At 39.0% G+C, this 21,178-nt stretch overlaps 2 protein-coding genes across 3 annotated transcripts; both read left to right on the top strand.

Moving 5' to 3' along the window:
- Positions 1 to 321: 321 nt before the first annotated feature.
- Positions 322 to 11,418, top strand: aldh3a2b (aldehyde dehydrogenase 3 family, member A2b). 2 transcript variants are annotated; one of them, XM_085420903.1, is made up of 11 exons: positions 322 to 473; positions 1,794 to 1,955; positions 2,445 to 2,676; positions 5,111 to 5,196; positions 5,591 to 5,799; positions 7,170 to 7,287; positions 7,519 to 7,660; positions 7,923 to 8,089; positions 8,192 to 8,291; positions 8,426 to 8,664; positions 11,150 to 11,418. In XM_085420903.1, the coding sequence occupies exons 2-11, from the start codon at positions 1,794 to 1,796 to the stop codon at positions 11,162 to 11,164; spliced, it is 1,470 nt and encodes a 489-aa protein (XP_085277029.1). In that variant the 5' UTR covers positions 322 to 473; the 3' UTR covers positions 11,165 to 11,418. The 2 variants fall into 2 exon arrangements, with proteins under 2 accessions (XP_085277029.1, XP_085277028.1); XM_085420902.1 differs by having other exon boundaries at positions 325 to 473; positions 1,760 to 1,955.
- A 1,501-nt stretch (positions 11,419 to 12,919) lies between these two features.
- Positions 12,920 to 20,999, top strand: ca4c (carbonic anhydrase IV c). Its single transcript, XM_085420906.1, has 8 exons — positions 12,920 to 12,974; positions 15,678 to 15,725; positions 18,920 to 19,084; positions 19,229 to 19,374; positions 19,706 to 19,798; positions 19,880 to 19,946; positions 20,292 to 20,455; positions 20,793 to 20,999. The coding sequence occupies exons 1-8, from the start codon at positions 12,920 to 12,922 to the stop codon at positions 20,979 to 20,981; spliced, it is 927 nt and encodes a 308-aa protein (XP_085277032.1). The 3' UTR covers positions 20,982 to 20,999.
- Positions 21,000 to 21,178: the final 179 nt, after the last annotated feature.

Genomic DNA, 21,178 nt, shown 5'->3' on the forward strand with positions numbered 1-21,178 from the left:
TTGGATCTGTTTATTTGTTTATTTTAGTTTTTCATTTATTTTTGCTTATTATGGCATTGTGTGCTCCTGGCTCAGTTTGAAAGTCGACTGCAGGTCCAGCGGTGCACTACATCTCTGTGACACCTTTACTTAGTTTGAATTTGCAAACAAAATACAGAAACAGCATATCAACTAACATAACAAGTCAGATTTAACGTTTTGAAGTCTTTTTTATGACAAATAACCACGTCCATGTTGACATATTTCGGTGTGGACTATGAACTGTAGGTGTGGACCAGCAACACGCTGAGGCTGAAAGCTAAGCCCAGCGGAGGGAGTGTGGGGCCCTCCCCCCAGCGGGGGGTGGGATCTAACGGGGAAGGAGAGCTCTGTTTCTCCGCCAGTGTGACCCGTCCGGCTCCTCCGCAGCAGGTTATCTCACCATCGAGACGCTTCAGGATCTCCAGAATTTAACCGCCCCTGATATTATAAAGGTAGGACTGAACAAAACCAGATCACAGGTGTTTTCGCGTTTTAAGTTCCTGACCTAACAGACAGAGAGCGACCCGCGGGAGCGATTTGTGAAGAGACAAAAAAAAAACAAATAAGACTAACAATAAAAACACGAAATTTAATCAGCCAGACGGACACATTAAGACGATAATGTATCCAATAAAGTTTGTGCAGAATAACCAACGTCAGCCGTGAAGCATTTAACGTGAAACAGGATACCGGATGTTGTATGTGTAGTTTCTAATTACTGTACCTTTAAGTGTGAGCCAGCCGCTGTAGCCTGGTGTTTGTGATGGTTTCCCTTTGCTGTCATTATCACAGCATACAAGCATAGAAAGCATCAGGCTCCCTCCCTAAAAAGCGATAATGGACAAATATTCCGCTTGATCCAAGTTATCAGGAGCATATAATAACGTATGCATATAATTAAAAGTACAGAGAGCCAACACAACAACAGAAAAACGTACTTATATAATACTTAATTGCTAATATGCAAAACGATGATGTATCTTATCACTTCTGTGATTTTTATAATATAGTGGGTTTGTCTCAATAAAAGAAAAAGCAGTGCTGCTGTAGTCAATGAACGAAATCTCTCAGCACAACTATAAGAAACAAATTACAGCAAAACTTCTGCTCATTGCCCACACTGTCCTGTAATTAAGTAAAAGGTTTTTGTTATTACACTGAAAATGTCTTCATTCATTCAGTCATTCATTCATTCATTCATTTGTTTTACTGTAAATGTAAATAAATAAAAAATATCTATAGTAGATAGTGAAAAAACCTTTTCTGTCATTTAACTGTTTATATATTACTTAACTACTTTGCAGTATGAGTGGCTGTGGGGCAGGTCTATATCAGTGCATCAGTAACACAAACTGTAAAATATTTGAAATTACATTTGAAACGTTCCTAAATTTTCCAAAGATGTTCAGTGGGCTGGACTGGAGTCTTAAGCAGGCTGATTTTGGCTCCCGGGCCTTAACAATCACAATTAAATATAACAGAAAATACTAAACTATCCTAACCTTTATAGCTTAAGTTACTAAACTACCACCAAAACCTCAAATTACATTATATAATTTAACAGTTCTTACTTTATAGATGAGAGATCAATAAAACTAGGATAGTTATGGTTATAACAGATTTTTTTTAAAGTGTTTGATGCACTTGCTCGTGCTTGGACCGGTGAGAAGAGAGCTGCAGTAGGAGAGTTGTGTATTTTTAAAGTTATCCACCTTTTCTTGATTTCTGCTTTCTGCAGCTTTGAGGAAATCTTTTTCATTTGGTCTCAAAAGATGTCCCGGGAGCAGCAAGCGGTGGCTCGTGCCAGGAAAGCCTTTGAAACAGGCAGGTCCAAATCTGTAGAGTACCGAATCAACCAGCTCAAGAATCTGCAGCGGTTATTCAGCGAGAGACAGAAAGAGATTGCAGCTGCCATTAAGAAAGACCTCAATAAGGTGAGTAGTGAGTACAAAACACATAGACTCCTGTCTGTGTTTTTACAGACTGGCTTCCGATGTTTCCCATTTTATTTCTTAGGTAAGCACAAAAGCTCCCGGAAAGCACATCCACTGCCAAGGCCAAGGCACATTTCGTAATTCTAAACAAAGTCATCTGGACCCAATTAAATCCTGAATTTTTTTGTCTGTGTCATTAATGTCTTGGTAGTTGTGCATACTTGTGCTGGCACACAAACAGTCTGACATAGAAAGAGCTGGATGGGATCCCTTCTTTCCTCTGGAAATCTGATTGCTATAAATAAATATATATGTATAGGACTGCCTTGTTAAGAAATATAAATAGAAGTTTTAAAGTGGTCAGATCATAAAACCTATGAAATGTTCATGAATCAAAAATAGCCAAAATGGTTTCCTTTCATGGAAGCATACAGAAGCTGAAGAGTATCCACCATAAGGAGATCCTACGTTCATCTTCTTCTTCCTCAGACCGAGGTTGGGGCACAGTTTTATGAGACTCTGGGTCTGGAGGGTGAGATCAGCCTCTTCATTAAGAATCTGAAGGAGTGGGCAGCCCCTCGGCATGTGAAGAAGAACCTGCTGACCATGTCTGACACCGTCTACATCCATCCAGAGCCGCTGGGGGTGGTGCTGGTCATCGGGGCCTGGAACTACCCCTGGGCTGTGACCATCCGGCCGCTCATTGGAGCCATTGCTGCCGGTACTGTACCATGCTGAGAGTGTTTGGGGTGGATGAAAGGGCAGAGTGTGATGTAATGTGCCTGAGTAGCGCTTACATCTGTAACATCTTTTATGATAAGAATACCACAGGCAATTTGTGTCCTTGTGGCCACTTACTCAAGTGCAGAATTGCATAAAATAGCATAAAAGTCAAATTATATAAAGCATTAGCATTTATATATAATAATAATTATTATTGTGTGCATATTAAATAATAACTGAAAACAAAGTTACCTATATAATTAAGTACTGGAGTAAACTTATATGTCACCAAATTCTCAATTTAAAATATACAATTTACTCACAGTTTGTAGTGCCTGGCCCTTTAAGCACACAGCCTTATTAACTCTGATATTGTAGCATTTTTTCAGTTCAGAGTAAAATCAGAACCTATGTAAATGTCTTTGGATACGTTAGCAACAGACAGCAAAGACCACAACATTTCCGCCTAAGATTTGGAAATCAAGGCGTGTATTCAGTTCTTTTCTATTCGTCTGTTTTTCAGGCCAGTTCTTTTCTTTTGTCCCGTGATCACAACCGCTCAAGTTCCCCTTTCTATCCAGCCACTGCCAAGTGTTCTCTTTCAGCTTGTGATAAGTAGGTCAAAGGCCACTCTGTGAACTCTATACTGCAATAATGAGAGCAGAAGTTTTAGGAACGGCAAAAGATTCATTGTGTGTGTCCTTGTACGTTGGTATTTACTCATCAGATGCTGGGATCATGTTTTTTTTCTATTTCTCATACATTATCTTCATAAAGTTCAGCCTGAGTGGTCAAACTGTGCGACTCAGCTTTAATCACGATGTCATGAAGAGGTTTCTTGTGACTACACAGCATGACACTGCAGTATTTGTGGTTGTCCAGTGATAGCTTTGCATATCAGTGCTTGCAAGTAGGCGGCTCATTTGTATTTCATTTGGATAAATCTAGTTTAGTGTCAAATACTGAAAAAGTGTAGCACTCGTCAGTGCAGTTGTGCAGCACTTTGTGCCACCATTTAATATTCTGTGATTGCTGGCACAACATGGACTTTGCTCTTTGCACCGGCAATATCAGATATTACACAGATGCTCGTATCAGCCCAGTGGGTCAGAAGTCTTTTCTTCTGATTATTTTCAGGCCAAAGGCAACTGTCAGTTCAACAAAACTGTTGAAGAATTATGCATTTAAAATATAATGCACACTGATGTGCGTAATATTTTTTCATTGTGATTGGTTAATATTTACAGTCACAATTTCAGGTTAAAATAGTAAGTTAGCATTTTCTGTCTGGGCAGCCACAGCCTGAATGTGTGTGTTTGAATGGGTGAATGAGGCTAGTTGTATAAAAGTGCTTTGAGTGCTAGAAAAGAGTAGAAAAGCAGGATATAAGTGTCATTTATTTCCAGGGAGTAAAAATAATTCAATTAATCTCAGTAAAACAGAGACCCATGAACAACGTATGTACTATATGTAATAGGCTGATAATTCATGATATATACCATCATGTAAAAACTCTGATATATATAATGATACTTGTTCAACTGAATCAATTAGATTTGCATTTCACGTGTCAGTGATCCTGAAGGTTATTGTAGTTAACTAAAAATAAAAATAAAAACAACCAAAACAATTGTGGCTAATGTGAAAAATGAATTAAAGTAAAATAAAAATATAGATAATAAGTTAATATCCTTAGCTTTAGACATTGTTATCTGTTATAATTTGCTATCATAACTTAGCTGTGGAGGTTTTGATGGACATGTTAATTGAGACATGGATGTTTAAAAGAGTGAGAGTCAATAGCTTTAAAAAAGTTGTATTTTTGGGAATGCCTGTTCTAATTTTCCATAATCTTGCCTCTGTCGTGTGTCCTCCACACAATAAAAGACTAAAACTGACACTGAAACCAATAAAAACTAAAGTGAAACTACTGAAAATGTTTTCAAGCAGTAAATATTAAAGTGGAACAAGCAGCAGTACTATAGAAACTAACTGAAACTAAACAGAATTAAAAACAAAAAGTGAAATGAAAATAAAAACGAAATTATAAGAACTCTGTTGATCACCAATAAAAAAGCACAAAGGTGTAGCTGAGGCTGCCAGCACAGACAAAGGTGAACGTCTGGGGGTAGGCGTGTGATCTCAGCTGTCTTAGTGGAGATAATGATCAATAAATATAAGATAATGATGCCAAATGCCTGCACACAAAGAGAACTGGATATTTTCTTGGACTTTAAGCCATGATCTGCATTCTGCTGAATAGCTATCCATCCACAGGCTGTGTTTTTAGATCACAAAGCAATAACAACATTAGCACATTTCATATTAAATGTGTCAGGAACAAAAATGGACAAACATCATCAAAGAAAATGATTGAAAATAATTGTTAGATAAAGACAATATTGAGCTGCTATTCTCTTCTACCTGTGCAGGTAATGCAGCTGTGGTGAAGCCCTCTGAGGTCTGTGTGCACACTTCCAAAGTCATGGAGGACCTTCTGCCGATTTACATTGACAAAGTAAGGACAGGTCACATGACAGCAGCCTATGTCCAGCCAAACAAGGCTCTGTTATAAGCTGCTTATTCTTTACAAACTGCCTCTGTGCTTACACTTATAGTTTTATGCTGTGTCATATAAAAACAAACTGTGAAATGTTTCCCTGACATCTTGTGTTTTACAAGATGTCAGGGAAACTGTGTTTACTATACACACGATGGGGGAAGTCGAGCAGAGAAAAGCTTTTGACTTGTGCTGTATTTGTTTTTTATAATCAGCTTTATTCATCTCTATTTATTCTGCAAATGATCTAAAGAAGAAAACTGCCTTGCATCTCAAATTGTGTAAATTACAGAGACGTGTTGTTTCCGGAGCTTTTGTGATACCTGCGTGTATGTTTTCTTTTGTGTGTCAGGAACTTTACCCTGTTGTAACTGGAGGAGTGCCGGAGACCCAGGAGCTGCTACGCCAGAAATTTGATCATATCTTCTACACCGGCAACAGCACGGTGGGAAAAGTGATCATGGAAGCTGCCGCCAAACACCTGACACCAGTCACCCTGGAGCTTGGCGGGAAGAGCCCCTGCTACATCGACAAGAACTGTGACATAAGCATAGCCTGCAGGTGAAAGCAGTGCTCAGTGTTATTTGTCTTCATGTTACAATTTTAATTTCTTTTTTCTTTCTTACATACAGTCACTCAGAATCTTAATATTTCCATTAAGGGTGTCTGAATATGCTGGGTAGCTTTGCATGATCACAGTTTAAGACAGCTTTTATTTTAGCCTTGTGGCCGTTGGTTCATCATCTGTCGTTATCAGTTTAAGCTTCTCTTCTTTCAACCACCCTGCCTTAAAGTCAGCTTTTTTGTGGTTGGCTACACCTCATAAACAAACAGCTGGTGGGAGGAGCTGTTGTGCTCAAATTCAGAACTGTGTACCCTAAATGAGCATAATAAATATATTTACTCTCTCTGATGTTAAGAGGAATCTAAAGCATGGGCTTTAGAATACTTGCAGCTTTAGGCCATATTTAATATGAGCATCCACCTTTGTTCTGAGTGTTGGTCCATCCAGCGAGTGCTGTCAAAGCATATGCAGCTGTGGTCAGATGTTTATATACTAGTCGTGGACATGAATGTCATAGTAATTTGGGGCTTTTAATGATTTGAATGATTTTTAATTTTCTCTAATCCACATAAGGTCAAAAGTATACTTACACACCATCAGTAATATTCAGTGTCCAAGCAAGTCGCACCTTGCTAAGATACACTTCTGGTGGTCATAAGTAAGTTTCTGGCATTTGACCACCTTTTGTAGCAGAATTGGTAGAGTTAAATCAGATAACTTGGTTTCCTTGCCAACACATGGGTTTTAAGCGTAATCCACAAATTTGCAACAGGGTCGATGTGTGTTTGGGATCATTGTCCAGGTGGAACACCAAATAAAAGCAGTTGATTTAATGTAAAGTTGAAGAATATGAGATAGTCCTTCATTATTTCATCCACTTTGTGCAATGCACTGGTACCACAGCTCCAGAACATGATGCTACCACAACCATGCTTGACAGTTGTTACAGTTTTCTTAGGTTTGAAAGCCTCACCTTTATTCCTCCAAACTTACCACTTGTCATTGTGACAAAACGGCTTCAATCTTTGTCTCGTCCGACCATAAAACTTTGAAGGCATCGATTTTAGAGCGGGGCCTTCTTTCTTGATCGACACACTCTCAGTCCGAGTCAATGTAAAACTGGCTCGACTGTGGACGCTGGTGTTATAACGCTTCCAGTTCATGGCAGGCCTGAGCCTTGGGGTTTTCTTTAACACCCTGATAACGTGATGGCACATCATTCCACCCTGAAGGACAAAGAATTCAAAGAAATTGAATTCTCAAATTGTCTTGATATTCATGCTCATGATGAGTGTATGTTTAACTTCAGACCACAACTGTATATGACATAAATCCAGTCACCGGTAACACTTCCTCTGCTCTGTAGGCGTGTCACGTGGGGGAAGTACAGTAACTGTGGTCAGACCTGCATCGCCCCAGACTACATCCTTTGTGAGCCCAGCATCCAGAACCGGGTCATTGAAGAGGTCAAGAAGTGTATTAAGGTACTGAAGATTGAAAAAAACATAACTTTGAGTTGAGAATTTTAAAACTAAGGAAAAAATAAAGTCTTTAGCCTTTATTTCAATACAAACCTCAAAGAAATGTTTATGCCTAAAAGATTCATTATCAAGGTAGCAACACAGTGCACCAGAGGGGGGGGGGGGGGGGGGGGGGGGGCGGTAATTTAATGTGTTTGTCCATTAATTTACTGGTTTTTAAAATAATTTCTGTAGGAGTTCTACACAGACAACCCAAAGACGTGCCCGGACTATGGTCGCATCATCAACCAGCGCCATTTCAAGAGGGTCATGGCCATGTTAGAAGACAGCAACATCGCTGTAGGCGGGGAAAATGATGAGTCAGACTGCTACATAGGTAACAATTAATTCATTTTTAAAATATTGTGTTTATTTTCTCAGGCCTTGACAGATGCACCTTCAGGGACCATATACAGAGTCAATACTCAATAGCAGGAGGATAAGGGGAAAATAACAATAGAAGTTACAATGAAGACAAATGTTGATAGCTTTTAAACTAAAATAATCAAACTGAAACTCAGACAGATAAACCAGAATATCTGAAAGGAGAACCTTCAGGAACAAGACAAAGTCATGCAGTGTTTCTGTGATGTGCTTAGCTCCAACAGTTCTACGGGACGTGAAGCCAGAGGCAAAGGTAATGCAGGAGGAGATTTTTGGACCTCTACTTCCTATCTTACCAGTCAGCAGCCTGGACGAAGCCATCAAGCTGATCAATAAGGGAGAGAAACCTCTGGCTCTCTATGTGTTCTCACCAGATAACAAGGTATCTACCAGCAGCCAACACAGCAAAGCAGTTAACACGTGGAAACCAGTGTTTAGGTCGAGACTTATTGTCAGGGTTTTTTGTTTTCTCTTCTCTGTAAAGGTGATAGAGAGAATGAGAGATGAGACTTCGAGTGGAGGATTCCTGGCCAACGACTGCCTCGTGCACTATTCTGTCAGCGCGTTGCCATTTGGAGGAGTGGGTAAGTAGAGAAACTGTGCAAATGGAGCCTTTTTTTTAACCCCTTAGTGACTTTACTGTCTGTATTACTGGTTTATTGTGTTGATTAAAAGTGGTCAAACCTGATGCCAACATCTGTGTATGTTCCATGTGCAGGAAACAGTGGAATAGGCTGCTACCACGGCAAGTTCAGCTTTGACCGACTGAGCCACCTGCGTGGTTGTCTGGTCAAAAAGCTGAAAATGGAGGGGGTGAACGACATGCGCTACCCGCCGCACACATTGAAGAAACTGGGCTGGGCGCGCTTCTTCATCCTCAATACCGTAGATGTGGGCTGGGTGGGACGGATGGCGCTCCTAGCTGCTCTGGTTATGGTGGCTGCTGTTGTGATTCAGGTGAGTTGAAAAGAAAGAAAGGAATAACTGACACGGGCAGTATCAGTGGACGAGCTTCCCAGCTAGCTGCAATGTTCTAAGAGGAGCAGAGAAACCTAAACCTTTCTGTAGTTGAACACATCCTTTGAGTGTCACACAGTGCACATGTGCATTACTGAGTGGGACAAAAAAGAGCGATCGCATTACTCCAGTGTTGGCAGACTTGCACCTGCTCTCTGCGCATCACAGAATCCAGCATGAAGTGCGCTATTGTATTTAAAGCTTTAAATGGCCTTGCACCTGCGTTTGCGGTAGAGACTTATGCTGTATCCATACTCTCTCTCAACATCATTAACCCTGTAAATCCTGAACTATGCAATGACTGCCGGACGATTGTAATTTTTTTGAAACTGTTTTTTTTTTTTCACAGTTTCAAAAAAAGTTTTTGGAAAAAAAGTGTTTATTAAACCTTCTGACAATTAAAAAAAAAGCAAACATTAATTTCCATATATGAGTTTTAATTTGTAATATTTGTCTCGCAGTAGCACTCCATGTGTCTGATTGCATACATCAGATTTTTCAGCCTTACAGGGTTAAGGTCTACTTCCTAATCACTCTAGAGTCCAGACCATCGCAGAGTCAAAGCTAATTTGCTTGCACCAAGACGCTGGAATGATCATCCAAGTGACTTCACAAATGCGTCACCTACCTCTGTCTTTAACTCTTAGCTAAAGACATCATGCTTTTTGTAATTTTATGTAATTAATGTAAATGCGTGAATTTGTATCTTTTATTTTTGTTTCTTATTGTAAATCACTTTTCTAAACATGCTACAGTATAGAAATATAAAGCATTTCCAGTCATGCTGCACAATGGGAGCTGAACCATCCAAGTGCCACCAAGTCCCCCGTCCACAAGTATTTTTTTAAGCTCAACTTTGGTCTTTCCATCTACATTCAAAGGCCTAATGAAAAGCTCCTTCTGGGTGAAGACAGATTTAGGGTTAAGGGTTACATAACCACCAGCTGGCTTGTCATACTATAGGCATGCCCAGTTTTGTTTCAGTGCTTTCAAGCAGATTTAATTTATTCAGGTTTTGAGCTGTTTAGTGCTCAGTCCTGTGGAAGTGGTGGCGGTTCAGCCTTTTTTTCCTCCAAAAGTTCAAAGATTAATCAGTGATTCTGAGGCAGATTTGATGATAAATGGTCGTCTGTGATCGATTGGCAAGCTGTCCATATACAGGCAGCGAATCCACGACGCACATGAAAACAGAGTTGAATGATCCAAAACTACACATGCCAATAAACAGAACAACGCAACAATGACAAAACTTTCTTGTATCTGAAAAAAAAAACATTCCCAACTCACTCATTAACAGCTACACAGTTGTAAGTAAACAACCCGGGGCTCTTTGGTTCAGTAAACAATGCTATCCAGTGAATGTGGCAGATACAGCCTGGCACACACACAGATCTGGATGTGGAAAGGGTCAAATGGCAACAAAGATGCAGAATGTTTTTCTTTCTTCTTCTTCTTCTTTTTTTGGTTCACAATGCAAATACTTCACAGTATTTCTGTATTTTTTTTATTCAGTATTCACATATATAAATGTTAAATGTGTGACATTTATTTTTTTTGCACTGTGGCATTTTTCTGTTCTGCTCTGTATACTCCTTTTTACGGTGGCCCTGAGAGGCCAAATGGACTGCAACTTAAGAAAACACCAGCAATAAGAAAAACGCTGCAAAAGCACACAAAACACAACGGAAATAGGAAAAACGACAACGGAAATAAGAAAAACAACAACGGAAATAGGAGCAAACAAAACACAAATAGGAAAAAACTAATTTCCACAAGCACAAAGGAAGTGTTTGTGGGGAGACAATAACCCGACGGACCAGTTGCAGGAACCAAATTATGCTAAGAATTGCGCTGGGAGACACTTAAAATAAGTGGAGGATCTATCAGTTTTGTGAGGAAAGAAAAGATGAGAGGTAAGTGTGTTAGCCTAACTATTGGCCTAAAAATCCGTCATGAGTATTATATGAATCATGATAAAACGCCTACCATGTTTTAGGTTCCTGCAACTGGTCCGTCGGGTTATTGTCTCCCCAGAAACACTTCCCTTGTGCTTTTGGAAATCTGTTTTTTCCTATTTCTGTTTCTGTTTTTCCTTCAGTGTTTTGTGTGCTTTTGCAGCGTTTTTCTTATTGCTAGTGTTTTCTTAAGTTGCAGTCCGTTTGGCCTCTCAGGGCCACCGTACCTTTTGCCCTCTACAGTCTGCAGACTAGTTTTTACCCAACCTTCCTACTGAGTAACAACAAAGGATTCAAATAGAAATAGAAGCACTATTTCAAATAGAAATATTGTTAAAACACTTGCTTACAGCTGCGTCACAGCTTACCTCTGAGACACCCATCAGTCATTTTAAAAGCATTATGAATGCAGAGCAAATGTTTAGAAAAACCTCCAGCTGAGTCTTCTGTTTGTGTCTTTGGTTTTACAGAAGTACCTCCTCTGAAGCCATTCTGCTGTTTCCTTTATCGTCTGGGCTGCAGAAGAGGAACAAGGAGGATTCATTTGTTTATGCATGAACAAGATAGCAATGTTGTGTTGTTTCAGGATTGCCGTTTTCCATTTCACATTTCAGTGAAGTTTCATGGAGCTCACTGAGAGCCGTTTATTTTAATGAAGATAATTATTTATTCTCATCTATGCAAGAATCACTACGTTCCATTAATTCATCACCACATTTTTAATACTTTTTTTTTTAAATATGAATGATTTAGTTGTTTTTTTTTAATGAAGTAATAGTGTAAGTGTAGAGGTATTGCATGATTCAAAGTATGATGTCCATTTATTCTACCTTGCATTTAAAAAACAAAACATGTTTACATGAAGGGCCATAAGATGAAGTTCATGTTAATAATGAAAAATGATTTTTTTCATCATTATTATTATTATTATGTAGGAGCTACCTACAGGGTATTTTTAGCTTGTTGTTTCAGTAATGGATCCGCCATTAATCTGACAATCAGCCCGAATGCACTTGATTTCAGCCCAGAGTAGTTTCAGGCTGTGTTTGGCAGGCATGAAGACAATCTGTCCAGTGAGATTTCAGTGTTTGTTTTCAGCTCATCCGAATCACGCAGGTTCATGTGAAGGAAGTTTTTAATGATTTTTTTTATGACCAAATGTAAAACATTTAAGTGACCAAGTGTAGTTGTTCCTAAATATTTGCCTATATCGCACCATTTAAATTTATAAACAACAATTAAAGAAATATATATGCATTTCTATTTTAATATTCAACTAAATAAATTGCTACATGTATCAGTTTGAAATTTAAGTTATTTTTATTCTGTATTTTACAAGCGTATGTTGCACAATACAGAGTTGATATTCATCAGCTCTCCTCTGTGAGTTAGAAATAGATTCACAGTTCAGACTCATACGTTGTTAAATTAACTGTTAAAGGTCATGAAAAACATTTTTACATAAGTGGGTCAAGAACTTATGAAGAGTGTTGCTTAAAGTCAAATTTCAATGACTTTGGATTTTATCATCTGCAGTGATAAAATCTCCATGAATGGTAACATTTAAAAGATTCAGAAAATTCAGAGTTCAGTTCTCGTGATCTTTGGGACCAGAAACCACACCCAACCTTCGCTGGTGCACAAAAGCTTGTTCTGACACAGAAAACTGGAAACCTCTTCTGATGTTAATGATGCTGCACTGCTAACTTCCATAGACACTAACACTAACCGGACACTTTATTAAGTACACTCTACTATGTGGAAGATGGAAGACAAGCACGCAATTTAGGAAAAATGCTGCCAATTTTAAATAAAATAAAATAGCAAAGCAAAAGCTCCAGGCTTAATTTTAAAGTTTTTTCAAATAAACACATCCACTTTATTATGTGCACTAATGTATTATAGAAAATGGAAATCAGATGTAAATAATGACATTTTGTCCGGTGAGTTAAAATACTTTCTTGTTCCTCCTGGTTTTTCTGCTGTATCAAGTCAAAAATAAAAAACAAGGAACAGCTGAAATCATTTTGTACATTTTGCCACCAGGTGTCTTCCTCTCTCGTTTTACACAACTTAAAATTAGGAACGTTTGCACCAAGACCCCCCCTCCTGTTTAGAATAACTTCCACACACACACACAAACACACAATAATCACCTCCCTCCCACCTTCAAAGGTGGCTGAGTTGGTGTGTGAAGACAGCTGAAATTTAGTCTATGAGGAGCTTCGCCTGACTTCATCATGGGTTTTTCTCTCTACCTCCTGACTCTGCATCTTCTCCTTTCCCGCTGCACAGGTAGGAGACTCACACATAATATACACAGTATAACTGCATTTAAGCTAAATGCAGGAACTATGATGGGCTTCAGTTTTCTGCGCCTATTTTTTTAGTTTGAACTTGTTCTTGTTTAAGTCAAAAGGGTGGATATGACGATAAAACATCTGCAGCCACACTTGATTAAACATGCTGTAATTTGTGGGAAGACAAGTGCCATGAGATTATTAAGAATCAAAGCAGCAACACAACTATCTACAACATATTTTGAATTTTCTTGCTACTTCTTCATGAATGTTTAAATATTAACTGGAAAGATCACGAGCTGAACTGCAAACAGCAATGATTTTTATTACTAATTAATAGGCTCATTAGTTTTTCTATATGATTAAATGACAAAGCCCTGCAAATCATAGTGGAAAAAAGTGGATTAGAGGCAACATCAGATGTCTTTTTCTGTTGAAACAAAGTCCAAGACTCAAAAACAGTTCGTCTAGATCATGAAAGCAGTGGAAAAGCAACCAATTCTCCCATTTGGGGATGTGCAAATCTCACATCTGTGAGTTTTTCATTTTCCTAAAGTTTACGTAAAAAATTAATTGATTTTGAAAGTTTGCCGGGGAGCAGGTGTTTTGGCTTGCAGTTCACAAGAGTCACAAGAATGGAGCCATAAAAGTCAACAAACCAGTGTCTGCTTTGCAGCAATATCTTTCTCCAGTTTAAGAACACCTGCCACAAAAAACTCATCGCTACCAACCAGAACAAGTTGCAGAAGAGCCTCTAAGTGTCCTGAGCTACAATCCCATGAAAAGAACATTTCCACAGGTCCTAAGAACAACATTTTAATTTAAAGCAACCGTTTTCTTTATAGTTTTATCAGTCTCTCACATCACTGTGGAGGAACTTTGGGCCGTTCTTATAGCTTGAACTGAACATAGCTTCAGGTTTGTGGTCCTGCTGCATCTTTTCAATCAGTTCCTGTCGACGAATTCACTACAAGGTGCCAAATTTCTGTGGCTCCAAATCAATCACTTATCATCACCACCTCGCCTGAAGCTGGTATTAGGTGTTTCTGTTTCTGCCAAACATGGCCAAATATCTCCACTGTGGTCTCCTCTGTCTAAAGGACATTGCTCCAGATGTCTTGTGGTTTCTGGTTACTGTAATGAACTTTAACATTTAGCCGAGGCCTGGAGTCTGAGATGTAGTGCTTGGATGTTTTTGCAGTTTCTGAGCGCTGCACAGTCTGACATATAAAATTTGCCGGGACTTCCACTCCTGGAAAGATTGTGACATCGTGTTAACAAACACCCGAGTGCTCCAGATCAGCAAACTGCCAAAACATCTGCTTTTACACAGGTGCTCACTCTATATTAAGTGCAACTGATCAGCAGCACCTGCTGTTACTTACCTTCTTAATTTCTGTCAATGCAGTAAGAGTTTAATTATTTTCTCACAGGGATTCACGTTGTCATGTGTAAGCTCCAAGTTTAGGCTGCATGGAGCCACTCTGAAAGCTCAGATGGTGAACTGTAGAAGATATTGTCAGTGTAAGGAAAGTAAAACTGGGAATTTAGCGAGGTAATCACTGCACAGACTTCACTCTGACTTTTCCCCGCTGCTCAGTCTCACACAGGTGAATGAACCAGGTGGTGTAAAGCCAGCCTCCAGCTGTGTATTGTTCTCAGTTGGTGAGAACCACTGTCCCCTTTTCAAAGGACGGCATTGTGGGAGTCAGCAGGGCTAATCTGTGTTCCTATATTAGCTAAATGGTTCTCTATAGCGGCTTTCATTCCCACTGCAGAGTCAAACACCGGACTTTCATTCACATCAGAAACACAATACACAACCACGGCACAACTCTAATAACGTCATCAGCACCTGCTGAATGAACACGCTTAATGCAGCGGTGCAGAGGCAGTTAAGGAGTCGGATAAAGCCACTTTGCACTGAAAGCAATCAGTGTAATAACAACCAGCTGACCTGGGTGATTAAAATCCGCCTGCATCTCTTCCACTCACTGTCACACACAGACACATTTTCCAACATTTAAACTGAGTAAAACATGTTTGAAAACTAAATGTAAGCTGCTAATTTATTTTATTGTAAGACCTTCGGTCAATATATTTTTATACTACTCTCTTGTTCTGGCACAGCTTTTGTTGTTCTTGTAAACAAAGGAAGTAAGTGTGGGGGTCTGTGAATTTGACTGAACACATTTTTGGATGTCTTTTTCACTTTTTGCAGAGGTGGGTTTTGTGCAACTTTTTCAAAGTGCACTGAGCTCAGCAGTCAGACTAAATTTGCAGGGAGGCAGGGTGATTCATTGTAATAAATCAATAAATCGTAAGGATCAGTCATTTGTAATCACACATCATTCTGTCTGTGCTTTATCAGATAACATATTAATGGACACAGCATATTTTTAACACACTGAGCACATGTGTCATGTGAAGACTAATAATATGTCAGCTGCAAAGTTCAGGTGCAGAGGACAAACACATGAGCAGATCAGCTAGTTGCTGACTAAGAAAAAAATAAACGCTGTGTCTAATAGAGCGTGAACTTAATTAATATTCATTTATTAACTGCAGGGAGACTGTTGGCCTGGCACAGCGCAGCACCATCCCGAACATAAATATAAGCGCTGTGTACACTGCAGGTTATGTGTGTCTGTTTGTGTGTGTTCCTGGGTCTAATCTCAGTGTTTTACTTTTTCTCCAGCTAACTGGTGTTATCAAAACCAGAATGCCTGTGATGACCCATGCAGAGGTAAGACTAGAAAGAAAGGAACCTACAAAATTTTAGAGGAAAATCCAAAAAGTGTCAAAGATCCTGCAAGTCAAGGATGTAAACCACTGCAATATGAACAATTCTTTAACCATTTATTTTATTATTGGGCTTAACCACAGAGGTTCTCACTGGCCTCCAAAAATCTGTTTGGTTAAACGTCATCAGTTTCAGAATAAAGTTATTGCATTTAACTTAAACTAAAACTAGATGTGGAAAATATAAAAACTAAATGGACTGATTCATATAGAGCACTTTTCTACTCTCTCAGAGTACTCCAAGCGCTCTATACAACATGCCACATACACTTTCTCTAAACATAGTGCTGTCTAACCACATTCATATTCCGATGGATGCATCGGAGAGCAACTTGGAGTTAGTATCTTGCCCAAGGATATTTGGCATGGAGGAGCCAGGGATTGAACCACCAACCTTCTGATCAGTAGGTGATCTACCTGCTCTACCTCCTGAGCTACAGCCACCAGGTGAAACACTGGACTTTTGAAAAATGAAAAAGATTTTCTGAACTTGGAAAACAATAGTTAAATGAATCAAGAATGACTCAGAGATCAAACCTTCACCAATGCAGCTCACTTTCTGAGCAGTATTTACTTTTAAAGGAATAGTCATTTATTTTATATATAAACATTTTATTTTCTTTGTACTTTAAGACATTTGTATTGCAAAAACAGGTGGAGGTCCTGTTATTTGTCCTGTTGAAACCCATTTTAATATATTTGACATAATTCTGAGTATAGTTAATTTGTTTATTTATGTGGCTATAATACACATGTGGCATTCATTCAAGTTTTGAAACACAAATTTATGTTATCTTCCAAATAAAATATTACTTATTCAGAAACATTGCACATGTATTAAAATTGTTTTAACTGTAATAACCTGTTAGTGTACTATACACAAAATCACAAACTACACTCAAAGCGTATCCCATGCCAAAAAGTTATTGTCATAGTTTCTAAGTTAGGAGTTATTTTGTTAGTTTTCCACCAACAAATCATTGAAGGTGTTTATTATTAAGGGGAAAAAATCCAAACCTATGAAAAATCGATTGCCCCCTAAGCCTAATAAGTGGTTGGAAGAACCTGAGCAGCAGCAGCTGCAGTCAAGAGTTTGCAATAACTGGCAATGAGTCTTTTACAGCACTGTGGAGGAATTTTGACCCACTCATCTTTGCAGAATTGCTGTAATTCAGCCACATTGGAGGGTTTTCGGACATAAACCACCTTTTTAAGGTCGTACCACAGCATCTCAGTTGGATTCAGGTCAGAACTTTGACTAGGCCACTCTAAAGTCTTCCATTTGTTTTTCTTAAGCCATTCAGAGGTGGACTTGCTTTTGTGTTTTGGATCATTGTCCTGCTGCAGAACCCAAGTGTGCTTCAGCTTGAGGTCATGGACAGATGGCCGGACATTCTCCTTCATGATTTGATAGACAGCAGAATTCATGGTTCATGGCAGCAAAACAGCCCCAGACCATTACACTACCATCATATTTTACTGTTGGTATGATGTTCCTTTTCTGAAATGCTGTGTTACTTCTACGTCAAAAGTACTGGGATACACACGTTCCAAAAAGTTCAACTTTTGTCTCGTCAGTCCACATTTTCCCAAATGTCAAGGGGATCGAAAAAATGTTGTTTACCCAATGTGAGACGAGGTTTTGTGTTCTTCATGGTCAGCAGTGGTCTTCTCGAACTCTCCCGTGGATTCCATTTCTGCCCAGTCTCTTTCTTAGTGTTGAATCATGAACTCTGACCTTAACTGAGGCAGTGAAGCCTGCAGTCCTTTAAAGTTTTCTGGGCTCTTTTGTGCCCTCTTGGAGTAATTTTGGTCAGCTGGCCATTCGTGGGAAGGTTCACCATTGTTCCAAGTCTTCTCCTCTTGTGTATAATGACTCTTCATCAGAGTCCCAAAATCTTAGAAATGGCCTTTTAACACTTGATAGATGTCAGTGACTTTGTTTCTCAGGTGTTTCTTTAGATCGTGACATGATGTGTTGCTTTTTAAGATCTTTTACATGTGGTTTATCACATTTAATTTGTGATTTAACAAGAGGGGCAATTACTTTTTCACACAGGACCAGGTAGGTTTAGGTTAGTTCACCCTTTCTCCCTCAATCAATAAAATCATAATCTAAAAAGTGCATTTTGTATTTACTCGCGTTATCTTTGTCTAATATTAAAATTTCTTTGATCATCTGAAACATGTAAGTATGACAAATATCCAAAACACTAGGAAATAATAAAGGGGGCAAACACTTTTTTAAAACACTTTTCCTTAAATATAATAACATTTTTAAAAAAGACTAAAACTAAAAACTGAAACTATTAACAAACTAAACTAAAACTAAACATCTTCAGACAAACTGAAACAAGGATACCCACATTGGAGACCAGCTAAAACTAAACTGCAAAATAAAAAGTAAAAAATTAAATAAAAATACAAAATTATAATAAAATTGCTACCAGTGTCCTGAAAGTGTCAAAAAAAATAATACACTATCAGATCACTATCAAAAACCAAATTAATATAGTAATATATTAAGTAATATAGTTGAAGACTAAAAACATGAAGGTGCCCATGAGAATCTTAATGCATCAGTTTGATGGTAATTCAAACAGTCAATTTCATCTTAAAGTTTCTTAATGTAACGAGAGATCTAAACCAAGATAATAATAAAAACAAGATTCAGCTGTTAGTAAGTGCCACAGGACACAGGTGCAGTTTCTTGTGTTTGTGAGAAGCAAACCCAAAGTAGCAAAATGAAAGCAGAAGAAAGTGATGTTCATTCTCATTGAGATCTACAGCACCAGCAAATATTCGTCATTCATGAGGTGAATTGGCTGAGCACTATTCATTTTGTTGTTGCTTTATAAATTGAGTCTGACCTGCAGGCCTTTGCTGTGTGTCCTCTCCTGCCCCCTTCCTGTCTACTCTTGGCTGTTCAGCTGATGAACAAAGGCAAAAAAGCCCCAAAATAAGTCTTTAAAAAATACAATATGTAAGCGTTTACGTAAATAGGCAGGCATCCTGTCTTTTCAGCCAGCATGGGTGGGGGAGGCAATCTTCATGGACTCTCTGAGAGGCAGCACTCTGTATGGTCAGTGAAGCCTAAAATCTGATGATGCTGTTGCTTTTCCTGTTTGTGTCGCTTAGACCCCAACCACTGGGCTACTCAATTCCCAAAATGTGGAGGGTTACGCCAGTCACCGATTAACATCGTGACCAGCAAAGTCCACATCGACATCGCCCTGTCACCTTTCAACTTCATTGGCCACACCGACACAATCAACATGACAGTGGAAAACAAAGGGCACTCTGGTAATGAAGAGCCGATCTTATCCAGTCTGGCACACAGAGCGTGTTTTTTCCCTTAACGACCAAATACTTTCAACATGTTTACATAAAAATAACTGTTAAAGTAACATAATACCTTTGCTCAGTGACAATCTCTCGCCCCTGCAGCCCACTTTGCTTTGCCGGCGTCTGTTCGATTCATTGGGGGAGCTCTGCCAGGTCACTACAGAGCCGCCCAATTTCACCTCCACTGGGGAGGGAATGGGAGACCAGGATCAGAGCACACCATTGACGGAGAGAGATTCCCCATGGAGGTAAAGGAGTCATCATTAAAGTTATAAAAGATTTGAGTAGAGGTCAATAATTTTGTTGGCACATGGATTTGGTTTTCTGACATCAAAAATGTTCAAGCATGGCAGTTATGTTAGTGTGAAAAATTTCATGTTTTATTCCCTTATTATTCCCTTTTATTTACCTTAAATCTGCTCAGTAAGGCTAACAGATACACCACAATGACACAGGAGGGTCATTAATAACATTTTATTAATATTGTTATATCCATTGTTGAAAAAATTATGTGACTGATCTGATCTCTGAAAGCAGAAAGGGCCCTTGATAGAGTACAGTACTCTTTTCTTTATACAGATGCACATAGTCCACATTAAGGAGCCGTACAGCTCTCTGGCGGAGGCCGAACATGACACAGCAGGTATAGCTCTGCTCGCCTTCCTGTTTGAGGTAATACACTGTGATGTTTTCACCTTCTTCATAAAATGTTAAGACGTGACTTGCGGCATAGTATTGATGGTATCTTTCTAGGAAACAGCGGATGATCATCCTCATTTGGACACAGTAATAGATGCGCTGGGCCGCGTACAAAACAACGGTATGTATGCTGTTAATTTGCAGCTCTTTGGTTGGAAGAAACTGATTTCTGTGGATAGGTGTGCTTTATACATATAACCAGTTGAGGAGTATCTGCAATTAATCGATTGATTGTAATCTATCTTCCCATCTGTGATTTGCAGGAGATCAAATACTTAAATTCAATAAGTCAGTTTATTGCTTTCATGTAATAATTTTTTTCAGGATTTTTGGTGGATAATCTGTTTCTCTCCATTAAAATAAAGTGAGGAGTTGATCCAGATTGGGATCAAATAATTGTTTCCCACATCAGGGCACAATAAGCTTTATTCAGTCCTGACTTTGCTTCTTTCTTTGTCACATGAAGGCAGCACCACAGTGATCCCAAACTTTAGACTCGGTGACATTATCCCAGCTGCAAAGGACCTACAAGGTTACTACCGCTACGTGGGCTCCATGACAACGCCGGGATGTGAGCAGGCAGTTGCCTGGACAGTGTTTCACAGGAAGCTGGCCATCAGTAGTCGACAGGTAAGCAAGAATAAATAAGTGAAAGAGATAAAAGGCTCACAGTAGAGAAACTAGTGCTTTTGGTTGCATTTCATCCATAAACCTGTGAACCTCCAAACGGACATTTCTTTACTCTTTCACAATGTAAACAAAAACAGCATATTTGAAGAAGTTATGGAGATGTGATATTAAATTGCAAAATAAAACTAGTAAAACTACAAAAGTAGAAAACGCCTGGGGGAAGAAAAAAACTTTTCAGAAACACTTTGCATTTAAGAGGTCAAGACCTACAACAACTTTCCTTCTTTAAACAACTCTTCATCTCCTCAAACACATTTTTTCCCTCTCCACTTCACAGCTGGATGCGATAGTTAAGCAGTGTCGCTTTTGGACAGGGCATCCCATGACTGACATTTTCCGACCTACGCAGCCGCTGGATGGCAGGATTGTGTACTCCTCAAAGTCGGGTACAGCTCAGACAACTGCGACACATTTTTGGTGTCTGTTTTTATCATTTGTGACTGTTACGCTGGGTCTGGCACACTGAATGCGCAGCAAGAAATGGGCATAGTCTTCAAGTCTGAACAGCGAAGCCAACGCACAAAGTCTTAAATCTGCATTTTTTCTTATGGCCAGCAGGGAGTGACTTCTCAAAGTCTGATTGTATATATACAGTTCTGTGAAAAAGTATTTGCCCTTTATAACCCCTTCCTTGGGTTATAACTTCAGTAAACATTTTCTTGA

The sequence above is a fragment of the Rhamphochromis longiceps genome, linkage group LG10 (genome assembly GCF_057381845.1).
Source record: "Rhamphochromis longiceps isolate RC_006_pf linkage group LG10, R_longiceps_female_GT1.1, whole genome shotgun sequence".
NCBI classification, from domain to species: Eukaryota; Metazoa; Chordata; class Actinopteri; order Cichliformes; family Cichlidae; genus Rhamphochromis; species Rhamphochromis longiceps.